Below are 26,494 nucleotides of genomic sequence, written 5' to 3'. Positions count from 1 at the left end.
TGCTGACGCTCCCCATTTGGTGCCTGGTGGTAACTGATGCCAGCCTGAAGGGCTGGGGCGCACATTGCAAGGGGAAGCATGCCCAGGGTCTATGGACACCCGAGGAGTCGGAGTGGTCCATGAACCGCCTAGAGTTGAAAGCTGTGTTTCAGGCGCTTCTGGCTTTTCAAGTGACCCTGGAAGGATTGGCTGTCAGAGTGATGTTGGACAACACGACAACAGTAGCCTATATAAATCGACAAGGCAGAACAAGGTGCAGAGCACTAGCCGCGCAGGCCGAACTGATTTGCCACTGGGCCGAGCTGCATCTTCAGTGTCTGTCGGCAGTTCATATTGCAGGTCAGAACAATGTGCAGGCCGATTATCTGAGCAGGCATCAGATCGATCCAGCAGAATGGAATCTGGCAGACGAAGTATTCCTGCAGATCTGTGCCAAATGGGGCAAGCCCGTGATGGATCTCATGGCGACAAGTTCCAATGCCAAAGTCCCGTGCTTCTTCAGCAGATGGAGAGATCCTCGCTCGGCGGGGTTGGATGCCTTGGCTCAACCCTGGCCTCCGGGTCTTCTTTATGTGTTTCCCCCATGGCCCTTGATAGGGCGCCTGCTCTTGCGGATTCGGCTGCACCCAGGAGAAGTGGTCCTCATCGCCCCGGATTGGCCAAGGAGACCTTGGTATGCAGACCTCCGACAGATGCTCCTGGAGGCTCCTCTGCCGTTACCTCTGGTACCGAACCTGTTGACTCAGGGTCCGGTAGCCATGGAGGACGCCTGCCGCTTTGGTCTTACGGCATGGCTATTGAGAGGGCACAATTGAGGGATAAAGGTTATTCCAATAAAGTGATTACCACTCTCCTGCAAGCCCGCAAGCGGTCCACTTCCGTAGCTTATGTTAGGATTTGGTGCCTGTTTGAGTCTTGGTTGTACTTCCAGAGCCATTGCACCAATGCGGGCGCCTGTCTCGCCGATTCTGGACTTTTTGCAGGAAGGTGTACAAAAAGGCTTGGCCTATAATTCCCTGCGGGTGCAAGTGGCAGCGTTGGCCTCCCTTCGTGGTAAGGTGGGAGGCGTGTCTTTGGCTGCTCACCCAGATGTGGCACGGTTTCTTAGAGTGGTGCTTCGGCTCCGACCTCCTGTGCGAGCACCCTGTCCAGCTTGGAACCTGGGGCTAGTTTTGAAAGCCCTGCAGGCATCTCCTTTTGAGCCGCTTCGGCGAGTATCGGAGAAGGATTTGACACTGAAGGCCGTTTTTCTGGTGGCCATTACCTCGGCGAGACGGGTGTCAGAGCTCCAGGCGCTGTCCTGTAGAGACCCATTTCTGCAATTTTCAGAGTCAGGAGTCACGGTTCGGACCGTGCCTTCCTTTATGCCTAAGGTGGTTTCAGTGTTTCACCTAAACCAGCCTATTTTCTTGCCCTCTTTTTCAGAGGAAGAGTTTCCAGAATCTTTTGGGCAGCTGCACCTTTTGGATGTGCACAGGACTCTGCTGCAGTATCTGCGAGTTACTAACTCTTTCAGGACTTCTGATCATCTGTTTGTTTTACTATTCAGGTTCTCGCAGAGGGTCTCCAGCGTCTAAGGCCACTATTGCCCGCTGGCTGAAAGAGACTATCTTTTCAGCTTATCTGCTGGCCGGCCGGGTGCCGCCTGTAGCCTTTAAGGCGCATTCTACTAGAGCGATTTCTTCCTCTTGGGCTGAAACTGGAGCACTCTCTCTTCAAGAGATATGCAGTGCAGCAACATGGGCTTCTAAGCTCTCCTTTGCCAGACATTACAGGCTGGATGTGGCTGCCAGGAGGGATGCGCGTTTTGGAGCACAAGTGTTAGCGCGTGGTGTGGCTTGTTCCCACCCTATCTAGGGATTGCTTTGTTACATCCCATACGTAATGGCTTCATCTGCTTGATGACAAGGAAGGGAAAATTAGGTTCTTACCATGATAATTTTCTTTCCTTTAGTCATAGCAGATGAAGCCATGAGCCCTCCCTGTTGGATTGTCAGTATGCTGTAAATTGGGTTTTTTCAGGTTCTGTTCTAATTTCCTGAAGTTCCTTCCTTGGGAGAAAGTTGGAAAACAATCTTCAGGATTCATGTTCAGTTTAACTTTAGGAGGATGAGTTCATTCCCTCCAGTATGTTTTTTGGAGGATGTGTTGATTCCCTCCAGGAGGCGCGTGTGTTCCCCTCCAGTTCTATAAATAGGAGGATGAGATCATTCCCTCCAGTGTGTTGGGAGGATGTGTGATTCCCCTCCACTTCTACAATAAGGAGGATGAGTTTATTCCCTCCAGGAGGATGTGCATTCCCTCCTTTATGAGTTCATGCCCTTGTGATGGGCCATCGTTCGCTGTGAGGAAAGCTCTTGTGATTCCCATTGCGGTTGGCCATACTGCTTTGGAAGCTTCAAATACTGAAGAGGCAGTGGAGCTAGCTGGCCAAGAGGGCACTGAGAAAGTTTGAGTGCTCTCTATCTCCCCTGCTGGTTGATGGACATAACCCATACGTAATGGCTTCATCTGCTATGACTAAAGGAAAGAAAATTATCATGGTAAGAACCTAATTTTCCCATTGTTTTGGGATCTATCAGGTACTTGTAACCTGGATTGGCCACTGTTGGAAATAGGATCCTGGGATGTACCTTCGGTCTGTCCCAGTATAGGAATACTTACGTACTTATGGCATCCTTGGTTTTCAGAGCACTGGCAGCCTTGGTTCACTCTTCTGTCTCTCTCATTTCAGGGGTAGATGGTCCCTGAGGTTCTGGATGTTTGATGACAGCCTTGCTCCTTCTTGGGACAATTCATGTACCTTCAGTCAGGGCCTCCCTGTTTTCTGCTGTTCTTTGTTCTTGTTTTCTCCCATTCTTTGTTCTTGCTTTGCTACATCCCATTAGTCTGGACTGGTCTGGTGGATGACAAAGAAGAAAAGTAATTATGTCTGTCTTGATAATTTTCTTTCCTTTAATCCAACCAGACCAGTCCAGATGCCCTCCCTTGCTGGTTTCTTCCAGTTATAGTGCCTGTAGATCTTGAACCCCTGCACCTGGGCACAGGGGTGCTGTTGTCCTCAATACAGCAGTGAGCGTTTCCTCGTCTTCGGCTCCATATTCTCCATGCTCTGAACTACAGGTGGCTCCTGCTTCATTTGGCATCTTGACCCACTTCTCTGATTTGTGGGAGGAGGGGGGGGGAGGAACTGCAGGTTGGAGAGTGCATGTCACATGGTGAATCATCTTTTATCATCTCCCTGGGCGGTGTTTGTGGATGGACCTTGATTTCGCAGGATCTCCTGGGTATGCTATGCCTGGGCACAGGTGGCTTACAGTTCTAACTTTGTTGGCCTTTGTTACAGCAGTACAGAGCACCATTGCTTGGCTATTCAAAATACTGAGCATTCCAGGCTTCACAATATCCTTAAGGGGCGTATTACTTGGAACTATTTTCTTTGTCTCCTTCAACTGGTGGATGGACATAACCCATTAGTCTGGACTGGTCTGGTTGGATTAAAGGAAAACAAATTATCAGGTAAGACATAATTTTTCCATTTACCTGTGGAGATGCTTCTAAACTAACCTCCATAGGCACCTATGTTTTTATAAAACAACCTTAGAATGTGTGCCTACTTAGACTTCACACATAGGCAGCCTGTTATTAAATTATCCTCTTAAATTTTAAGGGAAAGCCAACTGCTCAACTCCCAACCCTTCTCTGACATGCTTGTCCACCACAATAGTAGGTCAGCCTGTCTCGATGTGAAGGTGGCTACAGGAACCCCATAGCCAGTGGGGAGGAAGCATTGGTCAGCTATAGCTCGCCTCACTTCCTCCTGTATTGGCAGCTAATAATAAACAGATACATAGACTAAAGAGTAGGACACTACTGATTAATCAATTACGTGTTTAATGTTTACATGTCTAACAGAGCACAAAATTTACTTCTCACTGCTGGTTCATGTGATCTAATAAACAGTATTTAAGAATCTTTTAAAAACATTTACCAGTATTTAGCTGCTGGTTGTTTTGTTTAAGAGTGAAATTAGAGGTGGGGTGGTTTTCATATGAAGACTAAAACAGTCCCGAGAGACCGTTGGGTTTATTTTCCTAGTGGCAGGCCTGTTTTGGATTTCAGTATATGATCTCAATATAGATAACAAAGCCCTTCTCTAATCAGGCAGCTACAGGCTGGGCCCATGCTTGGATGTTTACATGGAATCTTATTCTTCCTCTCACATTTCTGTTCTCATCACAGCTAATTGCACGTTCTGCAGAAAGGACATTAGCGGAAGAGAAGCGTGAATCTGCCAACCTGAGACAGAAGTGAGCATGCATCTTGGACTTTGCACAGAGATCTGTTTATTCTGCTAGGGTATAAAACTGTGCTGAAAGATGCCCTATCAGAGTATGGGATAAATACTACATTATTGTGAAGGCATCAATACTTTCTGAAATATTTTGAGGGCAAACATGGACCTTGTAGGCAGTTTTCAAAGAGCTATGCATCTAGTTCTTCTTTGAGAATTTCCTAATGCGGGAACACAGGCATGGAAGTCTTCACAGACCTTGCACCTCCTTTTTCTGTGGGTGGAGTTAAAAATGTGTACAAATTTAAAAAGTTTTTTCACCCAATTTAGATATGTTTCCAGGAATGCCCCTTTTTCTTTACAAAGTTTTTTTTTTTTTGGTTTGTTTGTTAAGGAAAATAAAGTGTTAGAGATTTTCAGTGTTCCTCAGACCTAGCCCATTCCACTGTTAGTGACTTCTCTTTCTCATTTGATTTGACAAAATCAGAAGGATTTTGCTATAGTTCTAAATATTTCTAAATTTGACGTACATTGGATTTTTTGTAAAGGTGACATGTTTGCCCCCCAAAAAGCTTGGCATATGATTGGATCCAGTACATTAGTGAACATATTTTTCCCACCAGTTTATTACCTTAGATCATGAGCACAACCTCTTATCTAGACACAGTATTTTGTGTCACCTGTAGCTTGCCCTTTATGATGTAGCCATGATTTCAGTTTTGTATGAATCTGGGAATGATAGCAGATTACAGCATGTGCCGTGTGATTACAGGAATATGAGCCTCTTCTGTCCAGACAATGCCCTTTCTATTGGGGAAAGAGATCCATATAAACAAGGCTGTTTTCAGCATTGTATATGAGTTTACTGTAATTTACTGTGCAACAATCAAGGCACAAATGAGTTATGGAGGCCACCACTTGTGTGACTGTTTCTTGGCAGACTATTATCAGGGTGGTTTGCTATTGCCTTCCCCAGGATAAGGCTAGGTACTGATTTACTGACCAGAAGTGGATGGATGGATGGCTGAGCTGGCCAGAGGCCAGCAACCTGACAGAAATCCTACCTAGTACAAGGTTTGAACTCAAGTTGTGGACTTAGTAGACAAAATGACTTATCGATTTGCACCATGAAACTGAACTGTTTCTGTAATATAAAGTACAGATTTGCTAGTCAATTTCTAGGATTCCATCTACCTTTTTCATGTTCAATGGTTTTAAAAAAGATGGAGGCATATTTTCAAAGCACTTAGACTTACAAAGTTGCATAGTAACATATAGAACTTTATAAGTCTGTGCTTTGAAAATTAGCCCTATGGTCTCTTATTTTAGCCTCGGAGGTAATTTACTTAACTACTTAAACACCTTCCACTATATTGTCTTTCAGATTAATTGAAGTGAACCAAAAAATTGCAGTGCTTCAGAGGCCATCCATAGTAAAGCCAACTCCAGGCAGGCCTGACCATCAAATCCAAGGTCACCGAGGTATGCAGATTATAATCATCTCTGCCACTTTTTTGCTTTCGGTATTGCAATGTATCCTTGGTATCACTTTTTATTCTTGCACCATCTGGGTGATCATCACAAAATTACAATGTGCCCCAGGCCCTGTAGGATGGCTGCTTTCCTCATATATCTTTTGCTAAGTGATGCTCTAAACCTAGCATCTTCTAGTTGTTAATGAAGTTCTTCCTTAGCGTCCAGACCAGACTACTGCAGAACATGTGAGTTATGTCTGTTGCCTAGCGGATGGAGATAAAGTAGTTCTGCGTGACTTGCCCCTTAAGGGCACTGTGAAGCTTTAGAAAGTTCAGTATTTCTCTGGCTTCAGTGGATAATGGATGACATATCGTGCAGCTTGTGGACTGTTGGATAAGAAAATCCTGATCTGATTTCTGCCGGGTGTCATTTGGATAAAGGGTTGCCTTCCATGAGGTTTTTTTTTTGCACCTAAAAATGGGAAAGATTATTTCAGAATGAAGCACGGATGATAACTTGGGGGTGCCAGATTCTTCTTCCCCCACCCCCATGGGCTTTTCCATCTTTGAAGTGTTGGAAACTAAGAAAGGTTAACTTGCTTAGCAGTTTCGTCAGTCCATGAGACATAGGCAGCATACCAATTGTATTTTTTCACTCTGTGTTCGCTAGCAAATTAGCCAAATTTCTATTTCTGCATATAGAGCTCATTTCTTTTTTAATTCAGTTGCTTCTGAGAAAGCTTCACCTATTGAACCATGTATTTTCAAGTTAAGCTTTGGGTGTGAATACATTTAGACTGCCACAACTAATTTCACATTCGGCTTCAGCCTGTTCTCCTGAGGTAGCTCTTCACTTGTGATTGAAGTCTCTGCACATCCTGTAAGGTTCCCCTTTATTTTGGCAGGCTTTTCCAAGACCATGTTGGCCGGTCTGCCTGTGGTAAAGTTTGGGGAAAAGTTTCCTGGGTTTGAGGCTATAAGGTAACACTTCCAATTCTTCCTGCAGTTACTAGGATTATAGACAGTATTGTAGAAGGAAAAGTGACCGTCCTCTTTTTTTTTTTTTTTTTAAATAACGATGTAGAAACATATGGCTATTCGAGTAGGCCAGGAATCTGCTAGCAAAGAATGAAAATTGAATATGAAGCTGCAGTATGAACAGAATGACAGGCACAGAGGTATCTAAACAGAAGCTAGATTCCCAGGATGAGCGGATGAGCTTTTACAGCTGATGCACAAAATTTGACAGGCTCAGAATAATCAACAGGGAAGTATTCCACCATGTCCTTGTTCAGCAAGGACACTGAAGTATCGGGAAGAAGGTTAATTTTCTAGGGTACTCCCATATAGTTAGGCACAAAGGTGGGCAGCTTACTGTAGAACAGCATCTGAAGCACAAAAGAAAAAAGCACGGAGATGCCAAGCAAATGGTGCCCTTGCTAAACTGACCTCTCAGAGAAGCTGAAAATAGAAACTGAAACAAAAGAAACTTCAAAAGGAACTGGGAGCTGTTTCTTCTTAGTAGAGAACTTAGCTGGTTATATTTCTCTAATTGAAGGCATCAAGTTGTGGCGTCGATGGTCTTCTTCTATATGCAATTAGACTTGCTCGGAATTAGTATTTACTGTGCTTGGCTGCGACAGCAACAATCAGCAGTGAAGTCTGAGGTGGCCGCTGTCTAAGCACACCAAGCACAGGTCTAAATGCTCAAATGGGGCAGTGAATCGTTCACAGAAACTGGATAACAATAAATAGCTTCAAGGAGAGTGCTTCTATAGTCTGAAATTTAAATCAAACAAAATCCCAGCATCTAAAAACGTATTGTCTGTCACCAGTTCCAGTATGCTTAATCACTTAGTAACAAAACATAATCACAAAAAAAATGTTTTGGAACCTCAGAACTATGGCTAGACAAATGCATACCAGTCATTTCCAAAATGCATTGCTGCCCATTCGTTATTGGTCCAGTTTTTTTCTTTTTACAGTAATTTGCTGCTGAGCTTCTCATGTAATTTTTATGCAACTTTTGTTAAGAAACAGTTAAAGTATTTAACTTTTAAATATTGTCAGTCACTGGTACGACTCGGACCCTCTGCTGACATGGCCGAGTTTTGTTCACTTCAGGGTAGAGGTCTGCTAAAATCCAAAAATAAAATAAGCATTAGCGCAAATAGAGATCATCTTCTGCAGTACTCCATAATTTTATACAAAAAAAAAAAAAATCACATTTTCCATGGTGACCAGACTCTCATAATGCTATACTGTCACTTCCCATAGCAGTGCAATGGCGGTGGCGTCTATGCCTCTGTTTAATTGATACTCATATGATGAGCAGTTCAAACTCCGATTAGATCACACACACGGAAATAAACAGCCAATCACACCAGAGACCACCACTCCAGTTTCACATTCAAATCAAAGGGCAAGTTCATTAACTGTTCAGTATTCCCTTGTCAAACCACATCAATTATTCTCCGTCTGAGATCTTGCCATTGATGTTGATATTTGTCCCAGTGTTGAAGAAGAGGAGCTGTGAGGATTTATTAACAATCTGAAATGTATGTTCCGTAAGGCATTTTTTAATCTAATGAATAGTATGTCCTATGTATTCCAGCTTATAGAGACAAATTATTGCATAAATTCCATTCTTAGAGTTACAATTAGTGTGTGAAAGAGATGTTATATGACGTTGATTCATAGGACATTCCAAATCTGCATCTTCTAGTGTAAGTGGATACCACTGATAACCTTCAAATTTAAAATGTCCCAATGTCTCATGAGGTGTATCAATATAGTCCAGTCGCTCATAAGATAAGCATTCTCCAACAGTTTTACTATGTTTAAATGCCAAATAGGAGATCTTCAAATTGATTGTGAACCTGTAAAGTATGCCAATATAAATAAATCACAGTAGCCACTTTAAAACTCAAAGTAGAAAACAGTAATACCGCTACTAATCTCTCTTCCTTTGTTGGTTGACGATATTGTAACAGTAAGTCTCTCTGTTTTTATTTAGCTCTCAAATATGCTTGACATATGGTTCTCAAAGGATATCCTCTCTCTAAAAAAAACAACTACATAATTTATTAGCTTAATGTTCAAATTCATTTTTTGAGGAACAAATTTGTCTAATACATAGACTCGCTGATAAGCTTACAGGTGGTAAGGATGGAAGCTGGAAAAATGCAGCAAAGTATTCCAAGAAGTGGGTTTTTGATATAAAGTTGTTTGTGTACTACAATCTTCCCTATATAGCCAAACATCCAAAAACTCTATACATTGTGCATGAAAATGCATAGTAAAGTTCAAATTAGGTTGCAAAGAAGAATTTACCCACACAGAAAATTCTTGAAGTTGTTGCTCATTTCCAGTCCAAATAAAAAAGATATAATCTAAAAAATGTTTCCACAGCAGTATACATGAATACCACTGGGAAATGTAAATGTATTGCTCTTCAAACTTAGCCAATATAGAGTGGCTATAGAGGGAGTCAGTGAGGCTCCCATGGCCACTCCCTGGGTCTGCTCGTAAAATTTCCCTGAAACCAAAAGAAATTTCATTTTATCACTAATTGAGCTAACTGAAGTAAAACTCTATTGAAATCCATTGTGGTTGAGGCCTGTCATTAATACTGTAGCTGTCACATCCAAAGCTTCATTCTGAGGAATCATGGTATAAAGAGAAGCTACATTCATAGTAACAAAAAAAGTTAAATTGGATTGATGGAGATGACATAAAAAATTGGTGCTATCTTGTAGAAAAGATGTAGCTTGAATAGCTAATGGTCTTAAAAAATAATCCAAAAATTTTGATAAAAAGTTCAAGAACTGAATTTCTCAAAGCCACAATGGGGTGACCTAGTGGATTGACTATATCTTTATGAATTTTAGGAAGGAAATAAATGCGGGGGCTGGGGTGGGGTCACTGGGTAATCATTTATTAGAAATTTGACCTTTCCACATGTCAGCATAGACCTAGCAGCAGCAGACTCTACCATGGACTTTATTTCTGTCACCAGCTGGAGGGTAGGATCAGAGGACAACATATGATATGCAGCTGTATCTGATAGTTGATCGTAGCTCTCCTGCAAATATTTTTCTCTTAATCACAAAGTCACTGGTCCACCCTTGTCTGCACATAATATCACTACAGTCTGATTTTGAAGCTCAATCAACGACTGTCGCAAATCATAAGATAAATTACGTTGAGTATTATTAGAAATCTGGTCATTCTCCAATCTCCAAATCACACAAAACATGTTTTTGATATGTTAGAATTGATGAATCCAGATTCTCCAGCGGCATCCAGTGGGACTTAGCTTTCATTATTGAAATATCAATGCTAGGAGGATTTTGATTGAAAAAGTGTTTCAAATGAAGCTTTCTGAAGAATTTAAGTAGGACTACCAGCATGGGAAAAGAATCCTAATATGAAGTATGGACAAAACTAAGTCCCAATCCTAACAATTGTTTCTGAGAATTAGTCAAAGCAAAAGTTGAAATATTTATAACTACTGATCCTGACCCACTCGAGCTCTGGTCAGATATCAACCTTTTATAGGTATGAGGGGTTTGCTGCGACTATCATGTGGCTGAAACACTACAAGACGATTCCTGCATCCACGATTGAAAGGCCATAGAATGTCTAAAAAAAATTGTTTTTGTTGTACTTGTTTTTGCATTGGGGCCTGTGGCTCTTCACCTCCAGAGTCACTATCAGACAGAGGACCTTCAAAAACATTCTGAACTGTGGTTTTTATAAGCCTGTCTTTCTGCATCCAGAAATATACTTGATTATTGGTGTAATATCACTCATCACATTTACATTTTTTGATCTTCAGTTGACAAATAGATTCATGGAATGTTTGCAATTTGGCAGACAATTCTGTGTGTAATTTAGTATATTCATCAGCAGATGATTTCTGTTGTAATGCAATGGAAATTTCAGTTATTTTAGCTTTCAAATCTTGTTCCACTGATGCTGTAGTTTCCACAATCAGAAGCATAAGATCTTTATTATATTTATTCAAAATGGCATTCCATTTATTAAAAAAATCCTCATCATAAGTAAACAGAGTAGGAGCCTTGTGCAGCTGTAAACCCCTAGGAATCATATTCCACTTAATATATTCAGCCAAAATATCCCCATGCAATTCTGTTTGAATCGGTTGTTTGCTGGTGCCTTCTAATCCATCCAAGATACAGCCCCAGAACTCAAGCTGTCATCTTCCAAAATGGTGGCTCGCTGTAATAATTTGATCATTTGTTCTTCCGAGTAGCTAAACACATCCAATTCGGGTTGTGCCATCATGTCAGATACAATGTCCAGTCAGATAAATCCACTTGAAAAGAACCAAATTTATTGTTCAGGGATCATCAACAGAACTTTCAAACAAAATCCCCAGCATCTAAATACTTCTTGTCTGTCACCAGTTCCAATATTCTTAATCACTTAGTGGATCTTTTACAAAGGCACGCTAGCATTTTTAGCATGTTAAACACTAGAGACGCCCATATATTCCTGTGGGGCTAATCATTAGTGTGCACTAAAAGCGCTACTATGCCTTTGTAAAAGACTCCCTTAGTAAAATTGTTTTGGAACCTCAGAACTATGGCTAGTCAAATGCATACCAGTCATTTCCAGAATACATTGCTGTGCATTCCTCATTGGTCCAGTTTTTTTTCTTACATAGTAACATAGTAGATTACGGCAGAAAAAGACCTGCACGGTCCATCCAGTCTGCCCAACAAGATAACTCATATGTGCTACTTTTTTTGTATACCCCACTTTGATTTGTACCTGTGCTCTTCAGGGCACAGACCGTATAAGTCTGCCCAGCTCTATCCTCGCCTCCCAACCACCAGCCCCGCCTCCCAACCACCGGCTCTGGCACAGACCGTATAAGTCTTCCTAGCACTATCCCCGCCTCCCTACCACCAGCCCCGCCTCCCGATCTTGACTAAGCTCCTGAGGATCCATTCTTTCGGCACAGGATTCCTTTATGCTTATCCCACGCATGTTTGAATTCCGTTACCGTTTTCATTTCCAGTTTTTTTCTTTTTCTAATAATTTTCTGCTCAGCTTCTCATTTAACTTTTATGGAACTTTTGTTTAAAAAAAAACAGTTGAAGTACTTAACTTTTAAAGTGGAGGAGTGGCCTAGTGATTAGAGCACTTCTCTCAACATGCAGAGGTGGCTGGTTCAAATCCCACTGCTGCTCCTTGTGATCTTGGGCAAGTCACTTAACCCTCCATTGCCTCAGGTACAAACTTAGATTGTGAGGCTTCCCGGGACAGGGAAATACCCAGTGTACCTGAATGTAACTCACCTTGAGCTACTACTGTAAAAAGTGTGAGCAAAATCTTAATTAATTATTGTCAGTCACTGATACAACTCGGACCCTCTGCTGACATGGCCAAGTTTTGTTCACTTCATCAGGGTAGGGGTCCGCTAAAATCCAAAAAAGTACGCATTAGTGCAAATAGAGGTCGTCATCTGCAGTACTACAAAATTTTATACAAAAAAATCACATTTGCCACGGTGACTAGACTTACATAATGCTTTACTGTCACTTTCCACAGCAGTGCAATGGCGGTGGCGTCTATGCCTCTGTTTAATTGACACTCACATGATCAGCAGGTTAAACTCCGATTGGACCACACACAATGGAAAGAAACAGCCTATCACACCAGAAACCACCATTCCAGTTCTGTATTCAAACCGAAAGGCTGCGGTGTTGTTTAATAGATAAATCCAGCGCTGCTCTGTATTCTGAAGGGTAGGGCTTGAAGAGGGATCCTCTGGCCCATTATTAATACAGCAAAACAGCTCCCAACAACTGTGCAGACGTCCAACAACAAATTCTGTGGGTTCTCAATTCTAAAGTAGTGGGTCCATAAAAAATTGGCGCAGAAAAGAAAAATGCCTAGGTGTATTCTATAATGTATGCCTAAATTTTGGCAAGATTTATAGAATACTCCATAGTGCCCATTCGCGTGACTAAATTTAGTCGCTGGCAGTTACGCCAAGTAAAACTTGGTGTAAATGCCGACATCTAAATTAGATGTATTCTATAACAATGCACGTAGTTTTTACAAAAGCCCACGACCCACCCCTGACAAAACCCCCTTTTCAGCTATGCACCTTAGAATTTACGCACATTGCTTTGCAGAATATGCTTAGACAGTGGTGCATGTAAATTCTAATTAATGCCAATTAGTTTCAGTAGTTGCTTGTTAATTGGCAATTCTCAGCGCTGATTGACTTGTTAGCTACTTAAGTTGGATGCACAAATCCAGAATACAACTGGATTTGTGCACACAATGAGGCTCATTTTCAAAGCACTTAGCCTCCCAAAGTTCCATAGAAACCTATGGAACTTAGCCTCCCAAAGTGCTTTGAAAATATGCCTCAATGTAAGTTGCGCTATATAAAATCCAGGGGATAACACTAAAAATTGAATTTCTGATAGTTTTTAAGTGAACATGCCTATATGAAGAGTACCGCCAGTAAATTTTGTTGAGCTGAGCGTAAAATCCTACATGAGGACTATGTTATTAAGTATCTGGCTAATCAAACTGGCACTCCTGAGTAGTAAATTTTGTGTACCAATGTTAATATCTTAAAAGTAATCCTGTGAGAGATAGGCAGCCAGTGTTCCTCCTTTAGTAGTGGGGTAGCGTAATCCCATCTTGTGGTGTTTTTAAGTAATCTGATAGCCGTGTTTTGTAGTAGCCATTGGTAATCATTCTTTTTGCTACCTTATCGCTTCTCTCCTAGGCATGTTATCTTGAAAATAGTCTTCAGGCTATTTCTTGGTCACATATAGTGCAGTGTTAGTTCAGCACTTATACAGGAAGCTCTAAATATTCATTCTTCCTCCTTTCTCTTGTTTCCAGTGTCTGAGGGACAGCCATCTTCCAGGAGAAACTATTCTATCTTCCCACCTGGAGGTTGCAGGTTCAAGGCTGGTTTGTCCACCATAGCTATTATTACTAGAAAAAGAATGGTAAAATTTAAAGGAAATAGATATGCCTCACGCAGCAGGTGTGACCTGGGGGGTCAGTTCATAGTGTCTGCTGGTGTATTTAGCTGGCCTTGTCAGTGGATATTGTGAGCTGGTCACCCTTCCAAGACCCAGCCAGAGCTGGCCCGGCTTAGCTTTCTGCACACACCGTCACCGTTGGCTCCACAGCTCCCTGGATTTCACCACAAGTCTGCCTCCCCCACAGGGTGTCCTCTGCCTTCCTGTCTCCTTTCACAAATGCTCATCACAACCAGGCTTCTTATGACCAAAGGTTTTATTAGTTTCCATTTAACATAATCTTCATTGCTTATTTCATTTCTTCTTTAACTTAAACATAACCAAACATTTACTCAGTGTCTTTCAGTTAAACCTCTTCAGACCCAGAGCAGTTCCTCCGGCCTTCACCATTGAAACAGCAAAACAAAAGCATTTACTTTCATTTGTTCATAGTTCAAACAGCAAAACAAAAGCATTTACTTTTACTGCTCAGAGGCTAGTGCAGCTGTCACCTTTCCAGCAGAGCCCTTACCCAGTATTTCCATCTCCACCTTCCAGCTTTCCACTATTGCTTTAATAAAGCTGCCTGAAACCCTCTCACACGTGGTTCCACTTCCCAGTCAACTCCCGGCTTCTCACTCTCTTGCTCAGAATCCTTCCCCTTACTCTGATTCCCTTGCTGTTGCACTGCATTGTGGTCCTTGTAGTTCCCTGCCCTCTCACAATATGCAACTAAGTATCAGCTTTGTGTGTGCTTTCCTTTTTTCCTATACCTTCTTTCGGTATAGCTGGAAAATCTGGCAGCTCACTTACTGAAGGAGGGTCATGTTCACTGTGTCTTCTGGTGTACTTTGCCTAGACTGGGAGCAGACAGTCAAATAAATGATTCACCTCTCTCCTTTCTTTCCAGTGTGTCTGTGAATGAGGAGTGTGGCACGCTACAGCTAAGTCATGGCAGTTCAGTAGATTAGCTGATGCTTTGCGTCGGCCTTAGGAGTACACATCTAGCACAAGCCTAAAGTGAAGTCACACAGGTTCCCCACGTGTGCTTTGTGACCTGTGTGCTTTATGTGGAATATCACTAGTTGGTGCTCCTGTTTTTCATGAATTCACCAGCATTTATTAATGCATGCCGGACCTTTAGCTCCCTTACTTTCCCTCTGTTAGAAAAAGAGAAGGTTCATGAAAGCTGCATATTCATTTTAGATTTGAATATTCCTGCTCAGCTCCAATTGTCTACAGAATTAATATATCAGCGAGTGACATCACAGATATGTTAGAGTTCTTTTCTCCTTCCTATTCCCTTCTGGTTGAGATGGCTAATGGAAATGTAGTATTTTCTTTGTGATATTTTGTATTGTGTGGGATTTTTTTTTTAAAATCTTATGTGTGTTTTATTGGAAACTGCTTAGTTGTAGGCAGTATGCAAATTTGGAAAATAAGTAAATAACCTGCAGAGCTGACTTTATCATCTTGATCCTCCTATGTACACTGCTAGGATTAAAACTTTTTTAAGAAAAAAAATCCAAATATACACTGCAAGAGCAAGCCATTTGTCCTGGACTTTTTGAACGAAGTTCCAGCTGGAATCCCTGGTCTATGTAGCACAACGCATATCTATTCCTTCTCTGAACCTGATGTTCCTGCTTTGTGGTCACAGTCATTCACTATTTTCTTAGAAGAACATACTAGCAGGGATTTTCATGTCCCATCTGATTTTAGGACTGTATTGTGACATCCCACATGTTCTGGACTGGTCTGGTGGGGACGTTAAGAAAGAAGAAATTTATGTCTTACCCGTCCATTTTATTTCTTTCAGTCCTACCAGACCAGTTCAGAAATACTCCTGAATGTTACTGAATTTGCTTCTCTTGTTATCGTTTCACAATTCAAAGCATTTCTGTTTTGCAATCCCTCTAACTTATCGGATTTTCAGACCACTCCTGACCCAGTAGGAGATCTGTGTGTCAGAGTATAATATTGCCTTATGGGTATTCACAATGGTTGAATGTGACATTTCACGAAGTGTGAACATGAGGTCCATTGCTTGGTCATTCTAAGGCTGCACAGTGCACTTAGGGGATGAATCACTCAGAACTACTTTGATTCTCTTTCTCCCTCTGCTTTTCGACGGACATAGCCCATGTGTTCTGAACTGGACTAATAGGACTAAAAGAAAATTATCAGGTAAGAAATAATTTCTCCACATGTACAGGGTGAAGTGGTGGGGGGGATTCTGGTGCTGTAAATGGCTAGTGCATGTAACCTAGATGTAGCTGCTTATATTGAATCCTGTTTCCTTTTTTTTCTTTTGCATATGTGCCTCAGTGCATAGTTTGTAAAAGATACTACAAATTTCCAGCTGTTCCATGGTTTAACCCTGAAATATGTGCTGCTGCCCTGTCCTCTGCACACTGTTGTTTCAAAACCCTTGCATAATGGTATTCACAGCTCCAGTAATCTGATGCAGAAATAGTAGCAAAAGTCCAACAAGTAGGAGAGAGAGAGTGAATGCTTTGGACAATCATATGCATACATCCACAGCTATCCAATCATGAGGCTAGAGGACTTGCTGCTTATTTTATTTTTCTAAATACTATGAAACGTAGAATGTATATTGTTCCCACATTTTAACTCCTGATCGACCGCCCCAGTCATGCCCAACTTAGTTCCTCAGTGTTGTTTATGATTGGCAGACAAGTGGCAACTGTTTTCCTGTCACATCACTTCCACAGTATCCCAAACATCTGCCAGTCCCATTAGACAGCACACTCAAACATGAATCTCCTGCAATTTGAGTCAAAGAACTGACCCCAAAGTGACTGTATTTTATTGCATCACCGCACAGAGTGAATGTGTTTACATTTTTTTTCTGCAGGTCCTCTAAGTAGAGATGGATCTTTTGGTCCATCTCCAGTGAGTGGTGGTGCACCCTCCCCTCCTTTGATGATAGAGCCACCTGGTCGACCTGCATCCGCCAACCTAAATCGAAGGGAATTCCCAAGAGGGGAATTTGGTAAGCACTACAGGGAAGGTTTCCATTTGGGATCTGCTCTCAATTTGTAGATGTCTTAAAGTCTTTATCCACTTGGTAATTGGACTAATAAGCGGTATTTCTATAGCTGTCAAGTTCCTTTATAGAATACTAGTATAACAGGGTATATATGCAGATATGTGTTTTGGTGCAAGCACTTAACACCAGCTGGTGTAAGTGCATGTGTAACTTATAGTATTCTGTAAGTTACATGTGGACGTCCACCTGCAAACTACACTCTATTGAAGATGTGTACATAACTACAGAAGAGTGCATAGATGCATATCTGGCATTTACACACACATGTGCACACATATGCTTGTATACTAATCATTTATGCATGTAATCAGCATATAAATGTTAGCACTTACTTCATATAATTATCCCCATAGTGACCAAAATATGCAAGGCATGTCCAGCAACCTTAACTATTAATGTAGTAAAATAGTAAATGACAGCAGATAAAGACCTGTACGGTCCATCCAGTCTGCCCAGCAAGATAAACTCATTGTATGTGATACTTTATAGGTATATCTGACCTTGATTTGTCCTTGCCATTTTCAGGGCACAGACCGTAAAGTCTGCCCAGCATTGGCTTTGCTTCCCAATTACTGAAGTTGCCACCCAATCTCCACTAAGCTTCTGTGGATCCATTCCTTCTAAACAGGATTCCTTTGTGCTTATCCCACGCATTTTTGTATTCCGTTACCGTTTCATCTCCACCACCTCCTGCAGGAGAGCATTGCAAGTATCTACCACCCTCTTCAATCTCAATTCATGTCTTCTAGTTCTACCACCTTCCCATCTCTGGAAAAGGTTTATTTGTGGATTAATACCTTTCAAATATTTGAACGTCTGTATCATATCAACCCTCCTACGTCTTGCAACACAAATCCCATACCATTTTTGTAACTTTTCCTTGCACCACTTCGTCTTTTTACATCCTTAGCAAGATACGGCCTCCAAACCTGAACACAATACTCCAAGTGGGACCTCACTAACGACTTGTAGAGGGGCATCGTCAACAACTTTCTTCTGCTGGTTATACCCCTCTCTGCTGATTATACCCCTCTCTATGCAGTCTAACATCCTTCTGGCCACGGCCACCTCCTAGTCGCATTGTTTCTTCACCTTCAGATCATTGGACACCATCACCCCAACATCTCTCTCCTGAGTTGAGCTTACCAATCTCTCCCCTCCTATCCGTTATCTCTCTTTTGGGTTTCTGAACCCCAAGTGCATCACTCTGCACTTCTTGGCATTAAATTTTAATTTGCCAGACCCTTGGAAATCCCTTCTCATGGTTTCTACTCCTTTTAGGGTATCCACTCTATTGGCTATCTTTGTGTCATCCGCAAAAAAGGAAAACCTTTCTTTCTAACCCTTCAGCAATATCTCTCACAAATATCCCCAGCATCGATCCCTGAGGTACTCCACTGCACACCTGCCTTTCCTCCGAGCGGATTCCATTTACCCTCTTTCGCCTGTTGGTCAACCAGTTTCCTATCCAGATCACCACTTTGGGTCCTGAGCCCTTTCAGCTTATTCACGAGTCTTCTGTTAGTGACAGTATCAAAGACTTTGCTAAAATCCAAGTAGATTACATCTAGTGCATGTCCTTCATCCAGTTCTTTGGTCACCCAGTCAAAGAAGTCAATAAGATTCGTTCGGCAGGATTTTCCTTTAGTAAAACCATGTTGCCTTGAATCCTGTAACCCGTTGGCTTCAGAAAGCTATCCTTTCTTTCAGCAGCGACTCCCATTATTTTTCCCACCACCGACATAAGACTTACTGGCCTGTAGTTTCCCACTTCTTTCCTGTCTCTGCTTTTGTGAAGAAGGACCACATCTACTCATTTCCAATCCCATGGAACCTCTCCAGTCTCTAAAGACTTCTCTGAGCTCCCTCAGTATCCTGGGATGTATCCCATCCAGCCCCATAGCTTTGTCCACATTCATTCTCAAGCTGTTTATAAACGCTTTCCTCTGTGAACGACGCAATATCTACTCCATTCCCAGATATTCCCTCAGCAGCCAATCCCGCTCCTTTCCCAGGATTTTCTTCCATGAACACCAAAGAGAAGTTATTGTTTAGCATGTTCGCTTTATCCTCATCATTCTCCTCATAGCCATTCTCAGTATCTTTTAGTCTTTCAATTCCATTCCAATCTTTTCTCCTTTCCCCAGTATATCTGAAAAAGGTCTTGTCACCTCTCTTAACATCCTTAGCCATTTTTTCTTCCACGCGCGCTTTCACTAATTGTATTTCCCTCTTCACTTCCCGTATTTCCCTCTTCGCTTCTTAAGTTTAATTCGATAATCTTTTCCGAGATCCTCTTGTGTTCTTCTGTATTTCTTGAACGAAGCTTCTTTTGCTCTTACTTTTTCACCCACTTGTTTGAAGGATCATATAGGCTTCCTGTTTCTCTTGTTTTTTGTTACGTTCCTTGTGTAAATATCAGTTGCCATATTTATAGCAGCTTTCAGCTTAGACCACTGATTTTCCACTTCACCTACCCATGCCATCATTTCCTTCTTCAGGTATTATTCTATTTTACCAAATGTTCTCCTGTGTCAGTTCTCACTATGTCAGTGTTTCCAGTTATTGAAGGCTAATATTTGGCACTTGGTTAGAGTAAGCATTTTATTAAGGATTTTTCATATCCTCATTTACAAATTTATAATTTTTTTTTAGAGGTGGTTGGTGGATTCAGCTATTCTGGGATGGTAGCAGCAACAGAATTTCCAGTTTCTATAACCCCTTTAGAGTTGTTAGCTGCATTTCCTCCTCTCAGGTGGCTGCTCCAATAAGGAAATCCCATGGCTTTTCCTACCATCTCTATGCTGATGACTCCCAAATCTACCTTTCTACCCCTGATAATCTTACCTTGCATCCAAACCAAAGTTTCAGCGTGCTTGTCTGACAATGCTGTCTGGATGTCTCAACGCCACCTGAAATTAAATATGACCAAAACCGAGCTTCTCATTTTCCCCCCCAAACCCACCTCCCCGCTCCCCCCATTTTCTATTTCTGTTGATGGCTCTCTCATTCTCCCTGTCTCCTCAGCTCGAAACCTTGAGGTCATCTTTGACTCTTCTCTCTCCTTCTCTGCTCATATCCAGCAGATTGCCAAGACCTGTCGTTTCTTTCTTTACAACATCCGTAAAATCCGCCCCTTTCTTTCCGAGCACTCTACCAATACCCTCATCCACACCCTTGTCACCTCTCGTTTAGACTACTGCAATCTGCTTCTTGCTGGCCTCCCACTTAATCACCTCTCCCCTCTCCAGTCGGTTCAAAACTCTGCTGCCCGTCTCATCTTCCGCCAGGGTCGCTTTACTCATACTACCCCTCTCCTCAAGACCCTTCACTGGCTCCCTATCCGTTTTCGCATCCTGTTCAAACTTCTTCTACTAACCTATAAATGTACTCACTCTGCTGCTCCCCAGTATCTCTCCACACTCGTCCTTCCCTACACCCCTTCCCGTGCACTCCGCTCCATGGATAAATCCTTCTTATCTGTTCCCTTCTCCACTACTGCCAACTCCAGACTTCGCGCCTTCTGTCTTGCTGCACCCTATGCCTGGAATAAACTTCCTGAGCCCCTACGTCTTGCCCCATCTTTGGCCACCTTTAAATCTAGACTGAAAGCCCACCTCTTTAACATTGCTTTTGACTCGTAGCCACTTGTAACCACTCGCCTCCACCTACCCTCCTCTCTTCCTTCCCGTTCACATTAATTGATTTGATTTGCTTACTTTATTTATTTTTTGTCTATTAGATTGTAAGCTCTTTGAGCAGGGACTGTCTTTCTTCTATGTTTGTGCAGCACTGCGTACGCCTTGTAGCGCTATAGAAATGCTAAATAGTAGTAGTAGTAGTAGTAGTAGGTTTAACCACCATGCTTCTTATCACAAAGAGTCTAGAAAAGGTTTCTTCTGTCTCTGTCTCAGGGTTACAATCAGAGTGGGCATTTCATTTCATTTATATTGATATTCTGCTTATTTTCAAGCCTCTAAGCAGATTACAAATTTACCTCCTGGTTTACTAAGCTGCCCGGCAATTCTGACAAAATGAATAGGCTGTGTCGTCATTAGCGCACGGCAACCACTAAAGCGGCTTAGTAAACAGAGGGTTAGATAAATACATAAAAACAGAAATATAAATTTACATTAGTATAAGCAAATATAAATTTGCATAGACAATCATAAAAGTCAGCTCTGTATAATTTTTCCTTATTTGATATACTACTTATTCAGGCCAGCCTTATCTGTGCGGGTGTCGTCATGGCTTTTCATCCAGTTTTTATACTTAGACTAGTATGGTTTATGGGTTATGGTTTATTAACCTTGCTATACTGTGTTTCCTGAGCACATAGCAAGGTGATTTACAAATAAAATGAAATACTGAAAATAGAATAGAACAAGGAACTTTGTTAATATAATAGAAGAGAGGAGAACATAAGGAGAGAAAACCAAACAATCAAAGTTCACAAACTAGTCATGGCTAACACTTGAATGTAGCACCCAACTGGAGAAAACGCCTTTGTGGAGATTTTCTCTTGAGCTATACTTTGACAACAAATTTGGAGATTACATCTTGAGTAAGTGGAGTGATTTTCAAGTACATAATCAAATGCATAAGTATGACCCAGTCTTATATTGGGAAACAGCTAAAGCTGAGTGAGATTGCATGCTCTAGCCATATAAAGAAGAGCAGGGATCTTCTTAGATTAGAACATCAGCTAAAGAGAGTGAGAGACAGCTCTGTGGGACATCCCCAGTGCTCCAACATAAAACTCAATTAAGAACATAAGAATACTACTACTACTACTATAAATCACTTCTATAGCGCTACCAGTCGTACACAGCGCTTTACAATTTAACATGAAGACGACAGTCCCTGCTCAAAAGAGCTTAAAAGAGAATAGACATACTGGGTCAGACCAGTGGTCCATCAGTCCATTTAGCCCTGTATTTGTTTTCTAACGGTAGCCAATCCAGGTCACTAGTAGCTGGCAGAAACCCATATAGTAGCAACATTCCATGCTACCAATCCTGGGGCAAGCAGTGGCTTCCCCGTGTCCGTCTCAACAGCAGACTATGTACCTTTCCTCCAGGAACTTGTCCAAACCTTTTTTTAAACCCAGATATGCTAACAACTGTTACTATATCCTCCAGCAACAAGTTCCAGAGCTTAACTATTCATTGAGTGAAAAAATATTTCCTCCTATTTGTTTTAAAAGTATTTCCATGTAACTTCATTGAGTGTCCCCTAGTCTTTGCACTTTTTGAAAGAGTAAAAAATTGATTCACTTCTACTTGTTCTACACCACTCAGGATTTTGAAGACCTCAATCATATCTCCCCTCACCCGTCTCTTTTCCAAGCTGAAGAGCCCTAACTTCTTTAGCGTTTCGGCAACCAGAACTGAACACAATACTCGAGGTGAGGTCACACCATGGAGTGATACAGAGGCAACATAGTATTCTCAGTCTAATTTACTGTCCTTTCCTAATAATTCCTAGTATCCTGTTTGCTTTTTTTGCTGTCGTCACACACTGTGCAGAAGAGTATCAAGTAACTATGATTTGGATTATTCTTCCCAATGTGCTTCACTTTGCAGTTGTCCACATTAAATTTCATTTGCCATTTGGATGCCCAGTCTTCCAGTTTCCTAAGGTCTTCCTTCAATTGTTCACAGTCCACATGTATTTTAACAACCTTGAATATTTTTGTGTCATCTACAAATTTAATCATCTCACTTATCATTCCAATTTCCAGATCATTTATAAATAGGTTAAATAGCACCAGTCAAGTACAGATCCCTGTGACATTCCACTATTCACCATATTCCACTGAGAGAAATGGCCATTTAACCCTACCCTCTGTTTTCTGTCCAATATCCAATTCCTAATCTACAACAGAACATTGCCTCCTATCGCATGACTGATTTTCTCAGGAGTCTCTCATGAGGAACTTTGTCAAAAGCTTTCTGAAAATGTAGATACATTACATTAACCGGCTTACCTTTATCCATATGTTCGTTCACGTCTTCAAAGAAATAAAGCAAATTGGTGAGGCAGGACTTCCCTTGGTTGAACCCATGCTGACACTGTCCTATTAAACCATGTTTATTTATGTGTTCTGTATTTTTATTCTTTATAATAGTTTCCACTATTTTACCTGGCACTGACATCAGGCTTACCAGATCACCTCTGGAACCCTTTTTAAAAATTGGTGTCACAATGGCCACCCTCCAATCTTCAGGTACTATGGATGACTTTAACAACAGGTTACATATTACTAACAGCAGATCAGCAATTTCATATTTGAGTTTTTTTAGTACCCTTGAATGCATGCCATCCGGTCCAGGTGATTTACTACACTTTAATTTGTCAGTTTGGTTCATTACATCATCCAGGTTCACCGAGATTGCTTTGAGTGCCTCTGCATCATCATCCTTGAAAACCATTTCTGGTATAGGTAGATCTCTTGCATCTTCTTCTTTAGACTGAAGCAAAGAATTCATTCAGTTTCTCCATTATGGCCTTGTCCTCCCTGAGTGCCCCTTTTGTTCCTTCATGATATAACAGTTCCATGGATTCCCTCAGTCTTTCTGCGTCTGATGTACCGGAAAAAGTTGTTACTGTGAGCTTTTGCTTCTGCGGCAAGTTTCGCTTCATATTCCCTTTTAGCCTTCTTTATCAGTGCTTTGCATCTAACTTGCCAGTGCTTATGTTGCTTCTTATTTTCTTCATTTGGGTCCTTTTTTTGTTCTGTGAAGGGCTTTCTTTTGGCTCTAATAACCTCTTTCACTTCACCTTTTAACCATACTGGTGGCTGTTTTCTTTCTCCACCTTTGTAAATACGTGGAATGCATCTGGTTTGGGCTTTCAAGATGACATTTTTAAACAATGTCCTTGCCTGATTTAATGCCCTAACCTTTGCAGTCAATCCTTTTAGCTTCTTTTTAACCATTTTCCTCATTTTATTGTAGTTGCCCTTTTGAAATTTAAATGCTTAAGTTCTTTGTGGCTTCATTCCAGATAGTAGCTCAAACTTTGATCATGTTATGATCACTGTTTCCCAGCGGGCTCAACACCGTTCGTTACCTCTCGTACTATGCCCTGCACTTAACCAAGGACTAGATCTAAAATGGCTCCCCCTCTTGTTAGTTCCTGGACCAGTTGGTCCAAGAAGCAGTCATTTATTACATCTAGGAATTTTATCTCCCTTGTGCTCCCCAATGTAACATTTATCCAGTCAATATTGGGATAATGGAAATCACCCGTTATTATACTGTTGCCCAGTTTGCTAGCTTTCCTAATTTCTGTAAACATTTCTTTATCTCTCTGTTCGTTCTGTACTGGTGGGCGGTGGTACAGCCCTACAAGAATACTCCTTCCTTTCACAAATGGAATTTCGATCCATAATGCTGGCCATGCTGCTATCTGTTTTCATTTAGAATGTTTATTTTGTTTTGACTCCATTCCCTCTTTAACATATAGCGTACCCCCCCTCCAATTTGATCTCCTCTATCATTGCAATATAATTTGTACCCTGTTAACACAATGTCCATTGATTGTCCTCCTTAACGAGATTCTTCATCTTCGAGTGAAAATGTTGGCCCAATACTTTCAGTATCAACATTATCGTTTTTGGAATAAAGCTGGGGTCCTTATAGCCAGGTTAGTTAGACAGTGGAGGGAGCCGATTAGAGTGTTATTTTTGAAAGATACCAATGGGAGACTGATTAGGTCAGAGACTGAAATTAGGGCCACCTTTAAACATTTTTTTTGCAGAGCTTTACAAAGAGGATACTTCAATAATTTGGAAAGTGGGGATACTTCTAGTGACTTGGAAAGTGAGACGTACCTCTCTGGTCATGATCTACCAACTCTGAATGGCGTACATAGACGGATGTTAAATGCCCCCATTAGCGGGGAAGGGGTGTCTCTGGTAATTCAACAGATTAATATAGGAATACTCAACTCCCTCAGGTGTACTGCAAGGATCTATTTTATCCCCACTCTTGTTTAATATCTTTTTGGTCCCCTTACTCTCCCTAGCACAATCTCTCGATTTTACTTGTTTTTTTATATGTAGATGATATCCAGCTACTCTGTACGTTTAACCACTTAGATTGTACAGATATTGCTGCTATCAATAAAAAGTTAACTGACAAATTGGTTTCAAAGTAACAAACTGATCATAAATCCTATAAAATCTACTGCATTACTTTTCACTAATCATTCATTCAAAATGTTGTGTATACCCGTTACTTTATATAATAGCCAAGTTCCTGTACTCCCTTTCACGTGTATTCTTTGAATAACACTGTCATGAAATGCCTAGCCACCCTCCTGGGGCTACCCCGTGGCCACTTACAGGGTCTATCCCCAGCACAGCTCTGGACTGCCTGCACCTGCTGCTTGTTCTATACAGATTTCTAGGTTACTGAGGGCCACACTCCCAGTGCTCCCACAGTTCCCAGAAAGCACTCACAGAGCCAACACACAAACCACCAGGATACTTAAGTCAGTTCAGACAAGCAGAGGGAATAAACTAAAATTGTTTATTGTCATGAAAAAATATTGAACAGTGAACCATAAAAACAGATGGAACAAAAACAACACACAATAACAGGTAACTGAATATGGATTAATTATAAAACTATCTAAACGTTTGTTTACTACCTGAATAGTACCTGGAGAGTACAGGTAATATAGCTTCTCACAGGTTATCAAATATAACTGTTAACAGGGTCTCAGCAAAGAGATCTTTCTCTCTTTTTTTTTTTTCTCCCAAACTGAGACTGGAGAAAAATCTAGTATTTCCTAGATGAATTTGAGCTCCTGGGCCAATCAGAACCCAGAACAACAAGTTTTAAAATTAGCTGGCCACATCACTGCAGGTTACCTCTTATCTGTGCTAACTAAAGAGGGAACAGTCCGTTCTCTGTAACAGCTTTAAACATGCACCACCTGCTGGCCAAACTAGAGAAATACACTTCAAGAAATAATACAGTTTACAGGCTTAAAACCCACCGTTTTGTCACAAACACTCTTTCGTTTCGACATGAAATTAGCCAGGTTGTTCGTTGAACTTTCTTTACATTATGCTTGATTAGATCTATACAACCATTGCTTGAACCTTTAGCCCTTAATATTCTAGTCCATTCTTTTGTGATCTCGAAGATAGATTACTGTAATTCCCTGTATAAAGGAGTAGGTTTAGAGATCTTAAACGGTTGCAGTTACTTCAAAATACTGCTCTTCGACTGATATACGGAATAGGCAAATTTGACCATATTTACACCTTATATGAAGATAGCCCTTTGGCTCCCTGTACAGCATAGGAATACCTATAAACTCCTCCATTTGGTTTTTAAAACATTGCATGCAGAAGAACCTCCCTACCTTTATGTCCCCACACGTACTCTTCGATCTCTCAATCAAAATTGCTTATATACGCCTAATCATAAAGAAAGACTACACAAACATATTAGAGAATACATATTCTCAGTACAAAGACCACTCGTGTGGAATTCACTCCCTTCTCATCTTCATTTGCAGACATCTTTGACCCAATTTAAAATAGACTTAAAGACTTTCCTTTTTTTAGATGCTTACACTTGACGAACTGGCCTGTGCAAATCTTTTGAAG

At 41.3% G+C, this 26,494-nt stretch overlaps 1 protein-coding gene across 3 annotated transcripts in view; it reads left to right on the top strand.

Moving 5' to 3' along the window:
- Positions 1-26,494, top strand: part of MIA3 (MIA SH3 domain ER export factor 3) — a 237,758-nt gene that overhangs the window by 170,540 nt on the left and 40,724 nt on the right. For all 3 annotated transcript variants that reach the window (XM_030195990.1, XM_030195989.1, XM_030195988.1), the window contains exons 22-24: positions 4,243-4,310; positions 5,679-5,776; positions 16,672-16,809. In XM_030195990.1, coding sequence (XP_030051850.1) covers positions 4,243-4,310; positions 5,679-5,776; positions 16,672-16,809 — 304 coding nt within the window. The remainder of the gene's footprint in view (positions 1-4,242; positions 4,311-5,678; positions 5,777-16,671; positions 16,810-26,494) is intronic.

Source organism: Microcaecilia unicolor, chromosome 3, assembly GCF_901765095.1.
Source record: "Microcaecilia unicolor chromosome 3, aMicUni1.1, whole genome shotgun sequence".
NCBI classification, from domain to species: domain Eukaryota; kingdom Metazoa; phylum Chordata; class Amphibia; order Gymnophiona; family Siphonopidae; genus Microcaecilia; species Microcaecilia unicolor.
The sequence above is the reverse complement of the archived record's forward strand: the minus strand, read 5'-3'. Positions and strand labels throughout refer to the sequence as shown.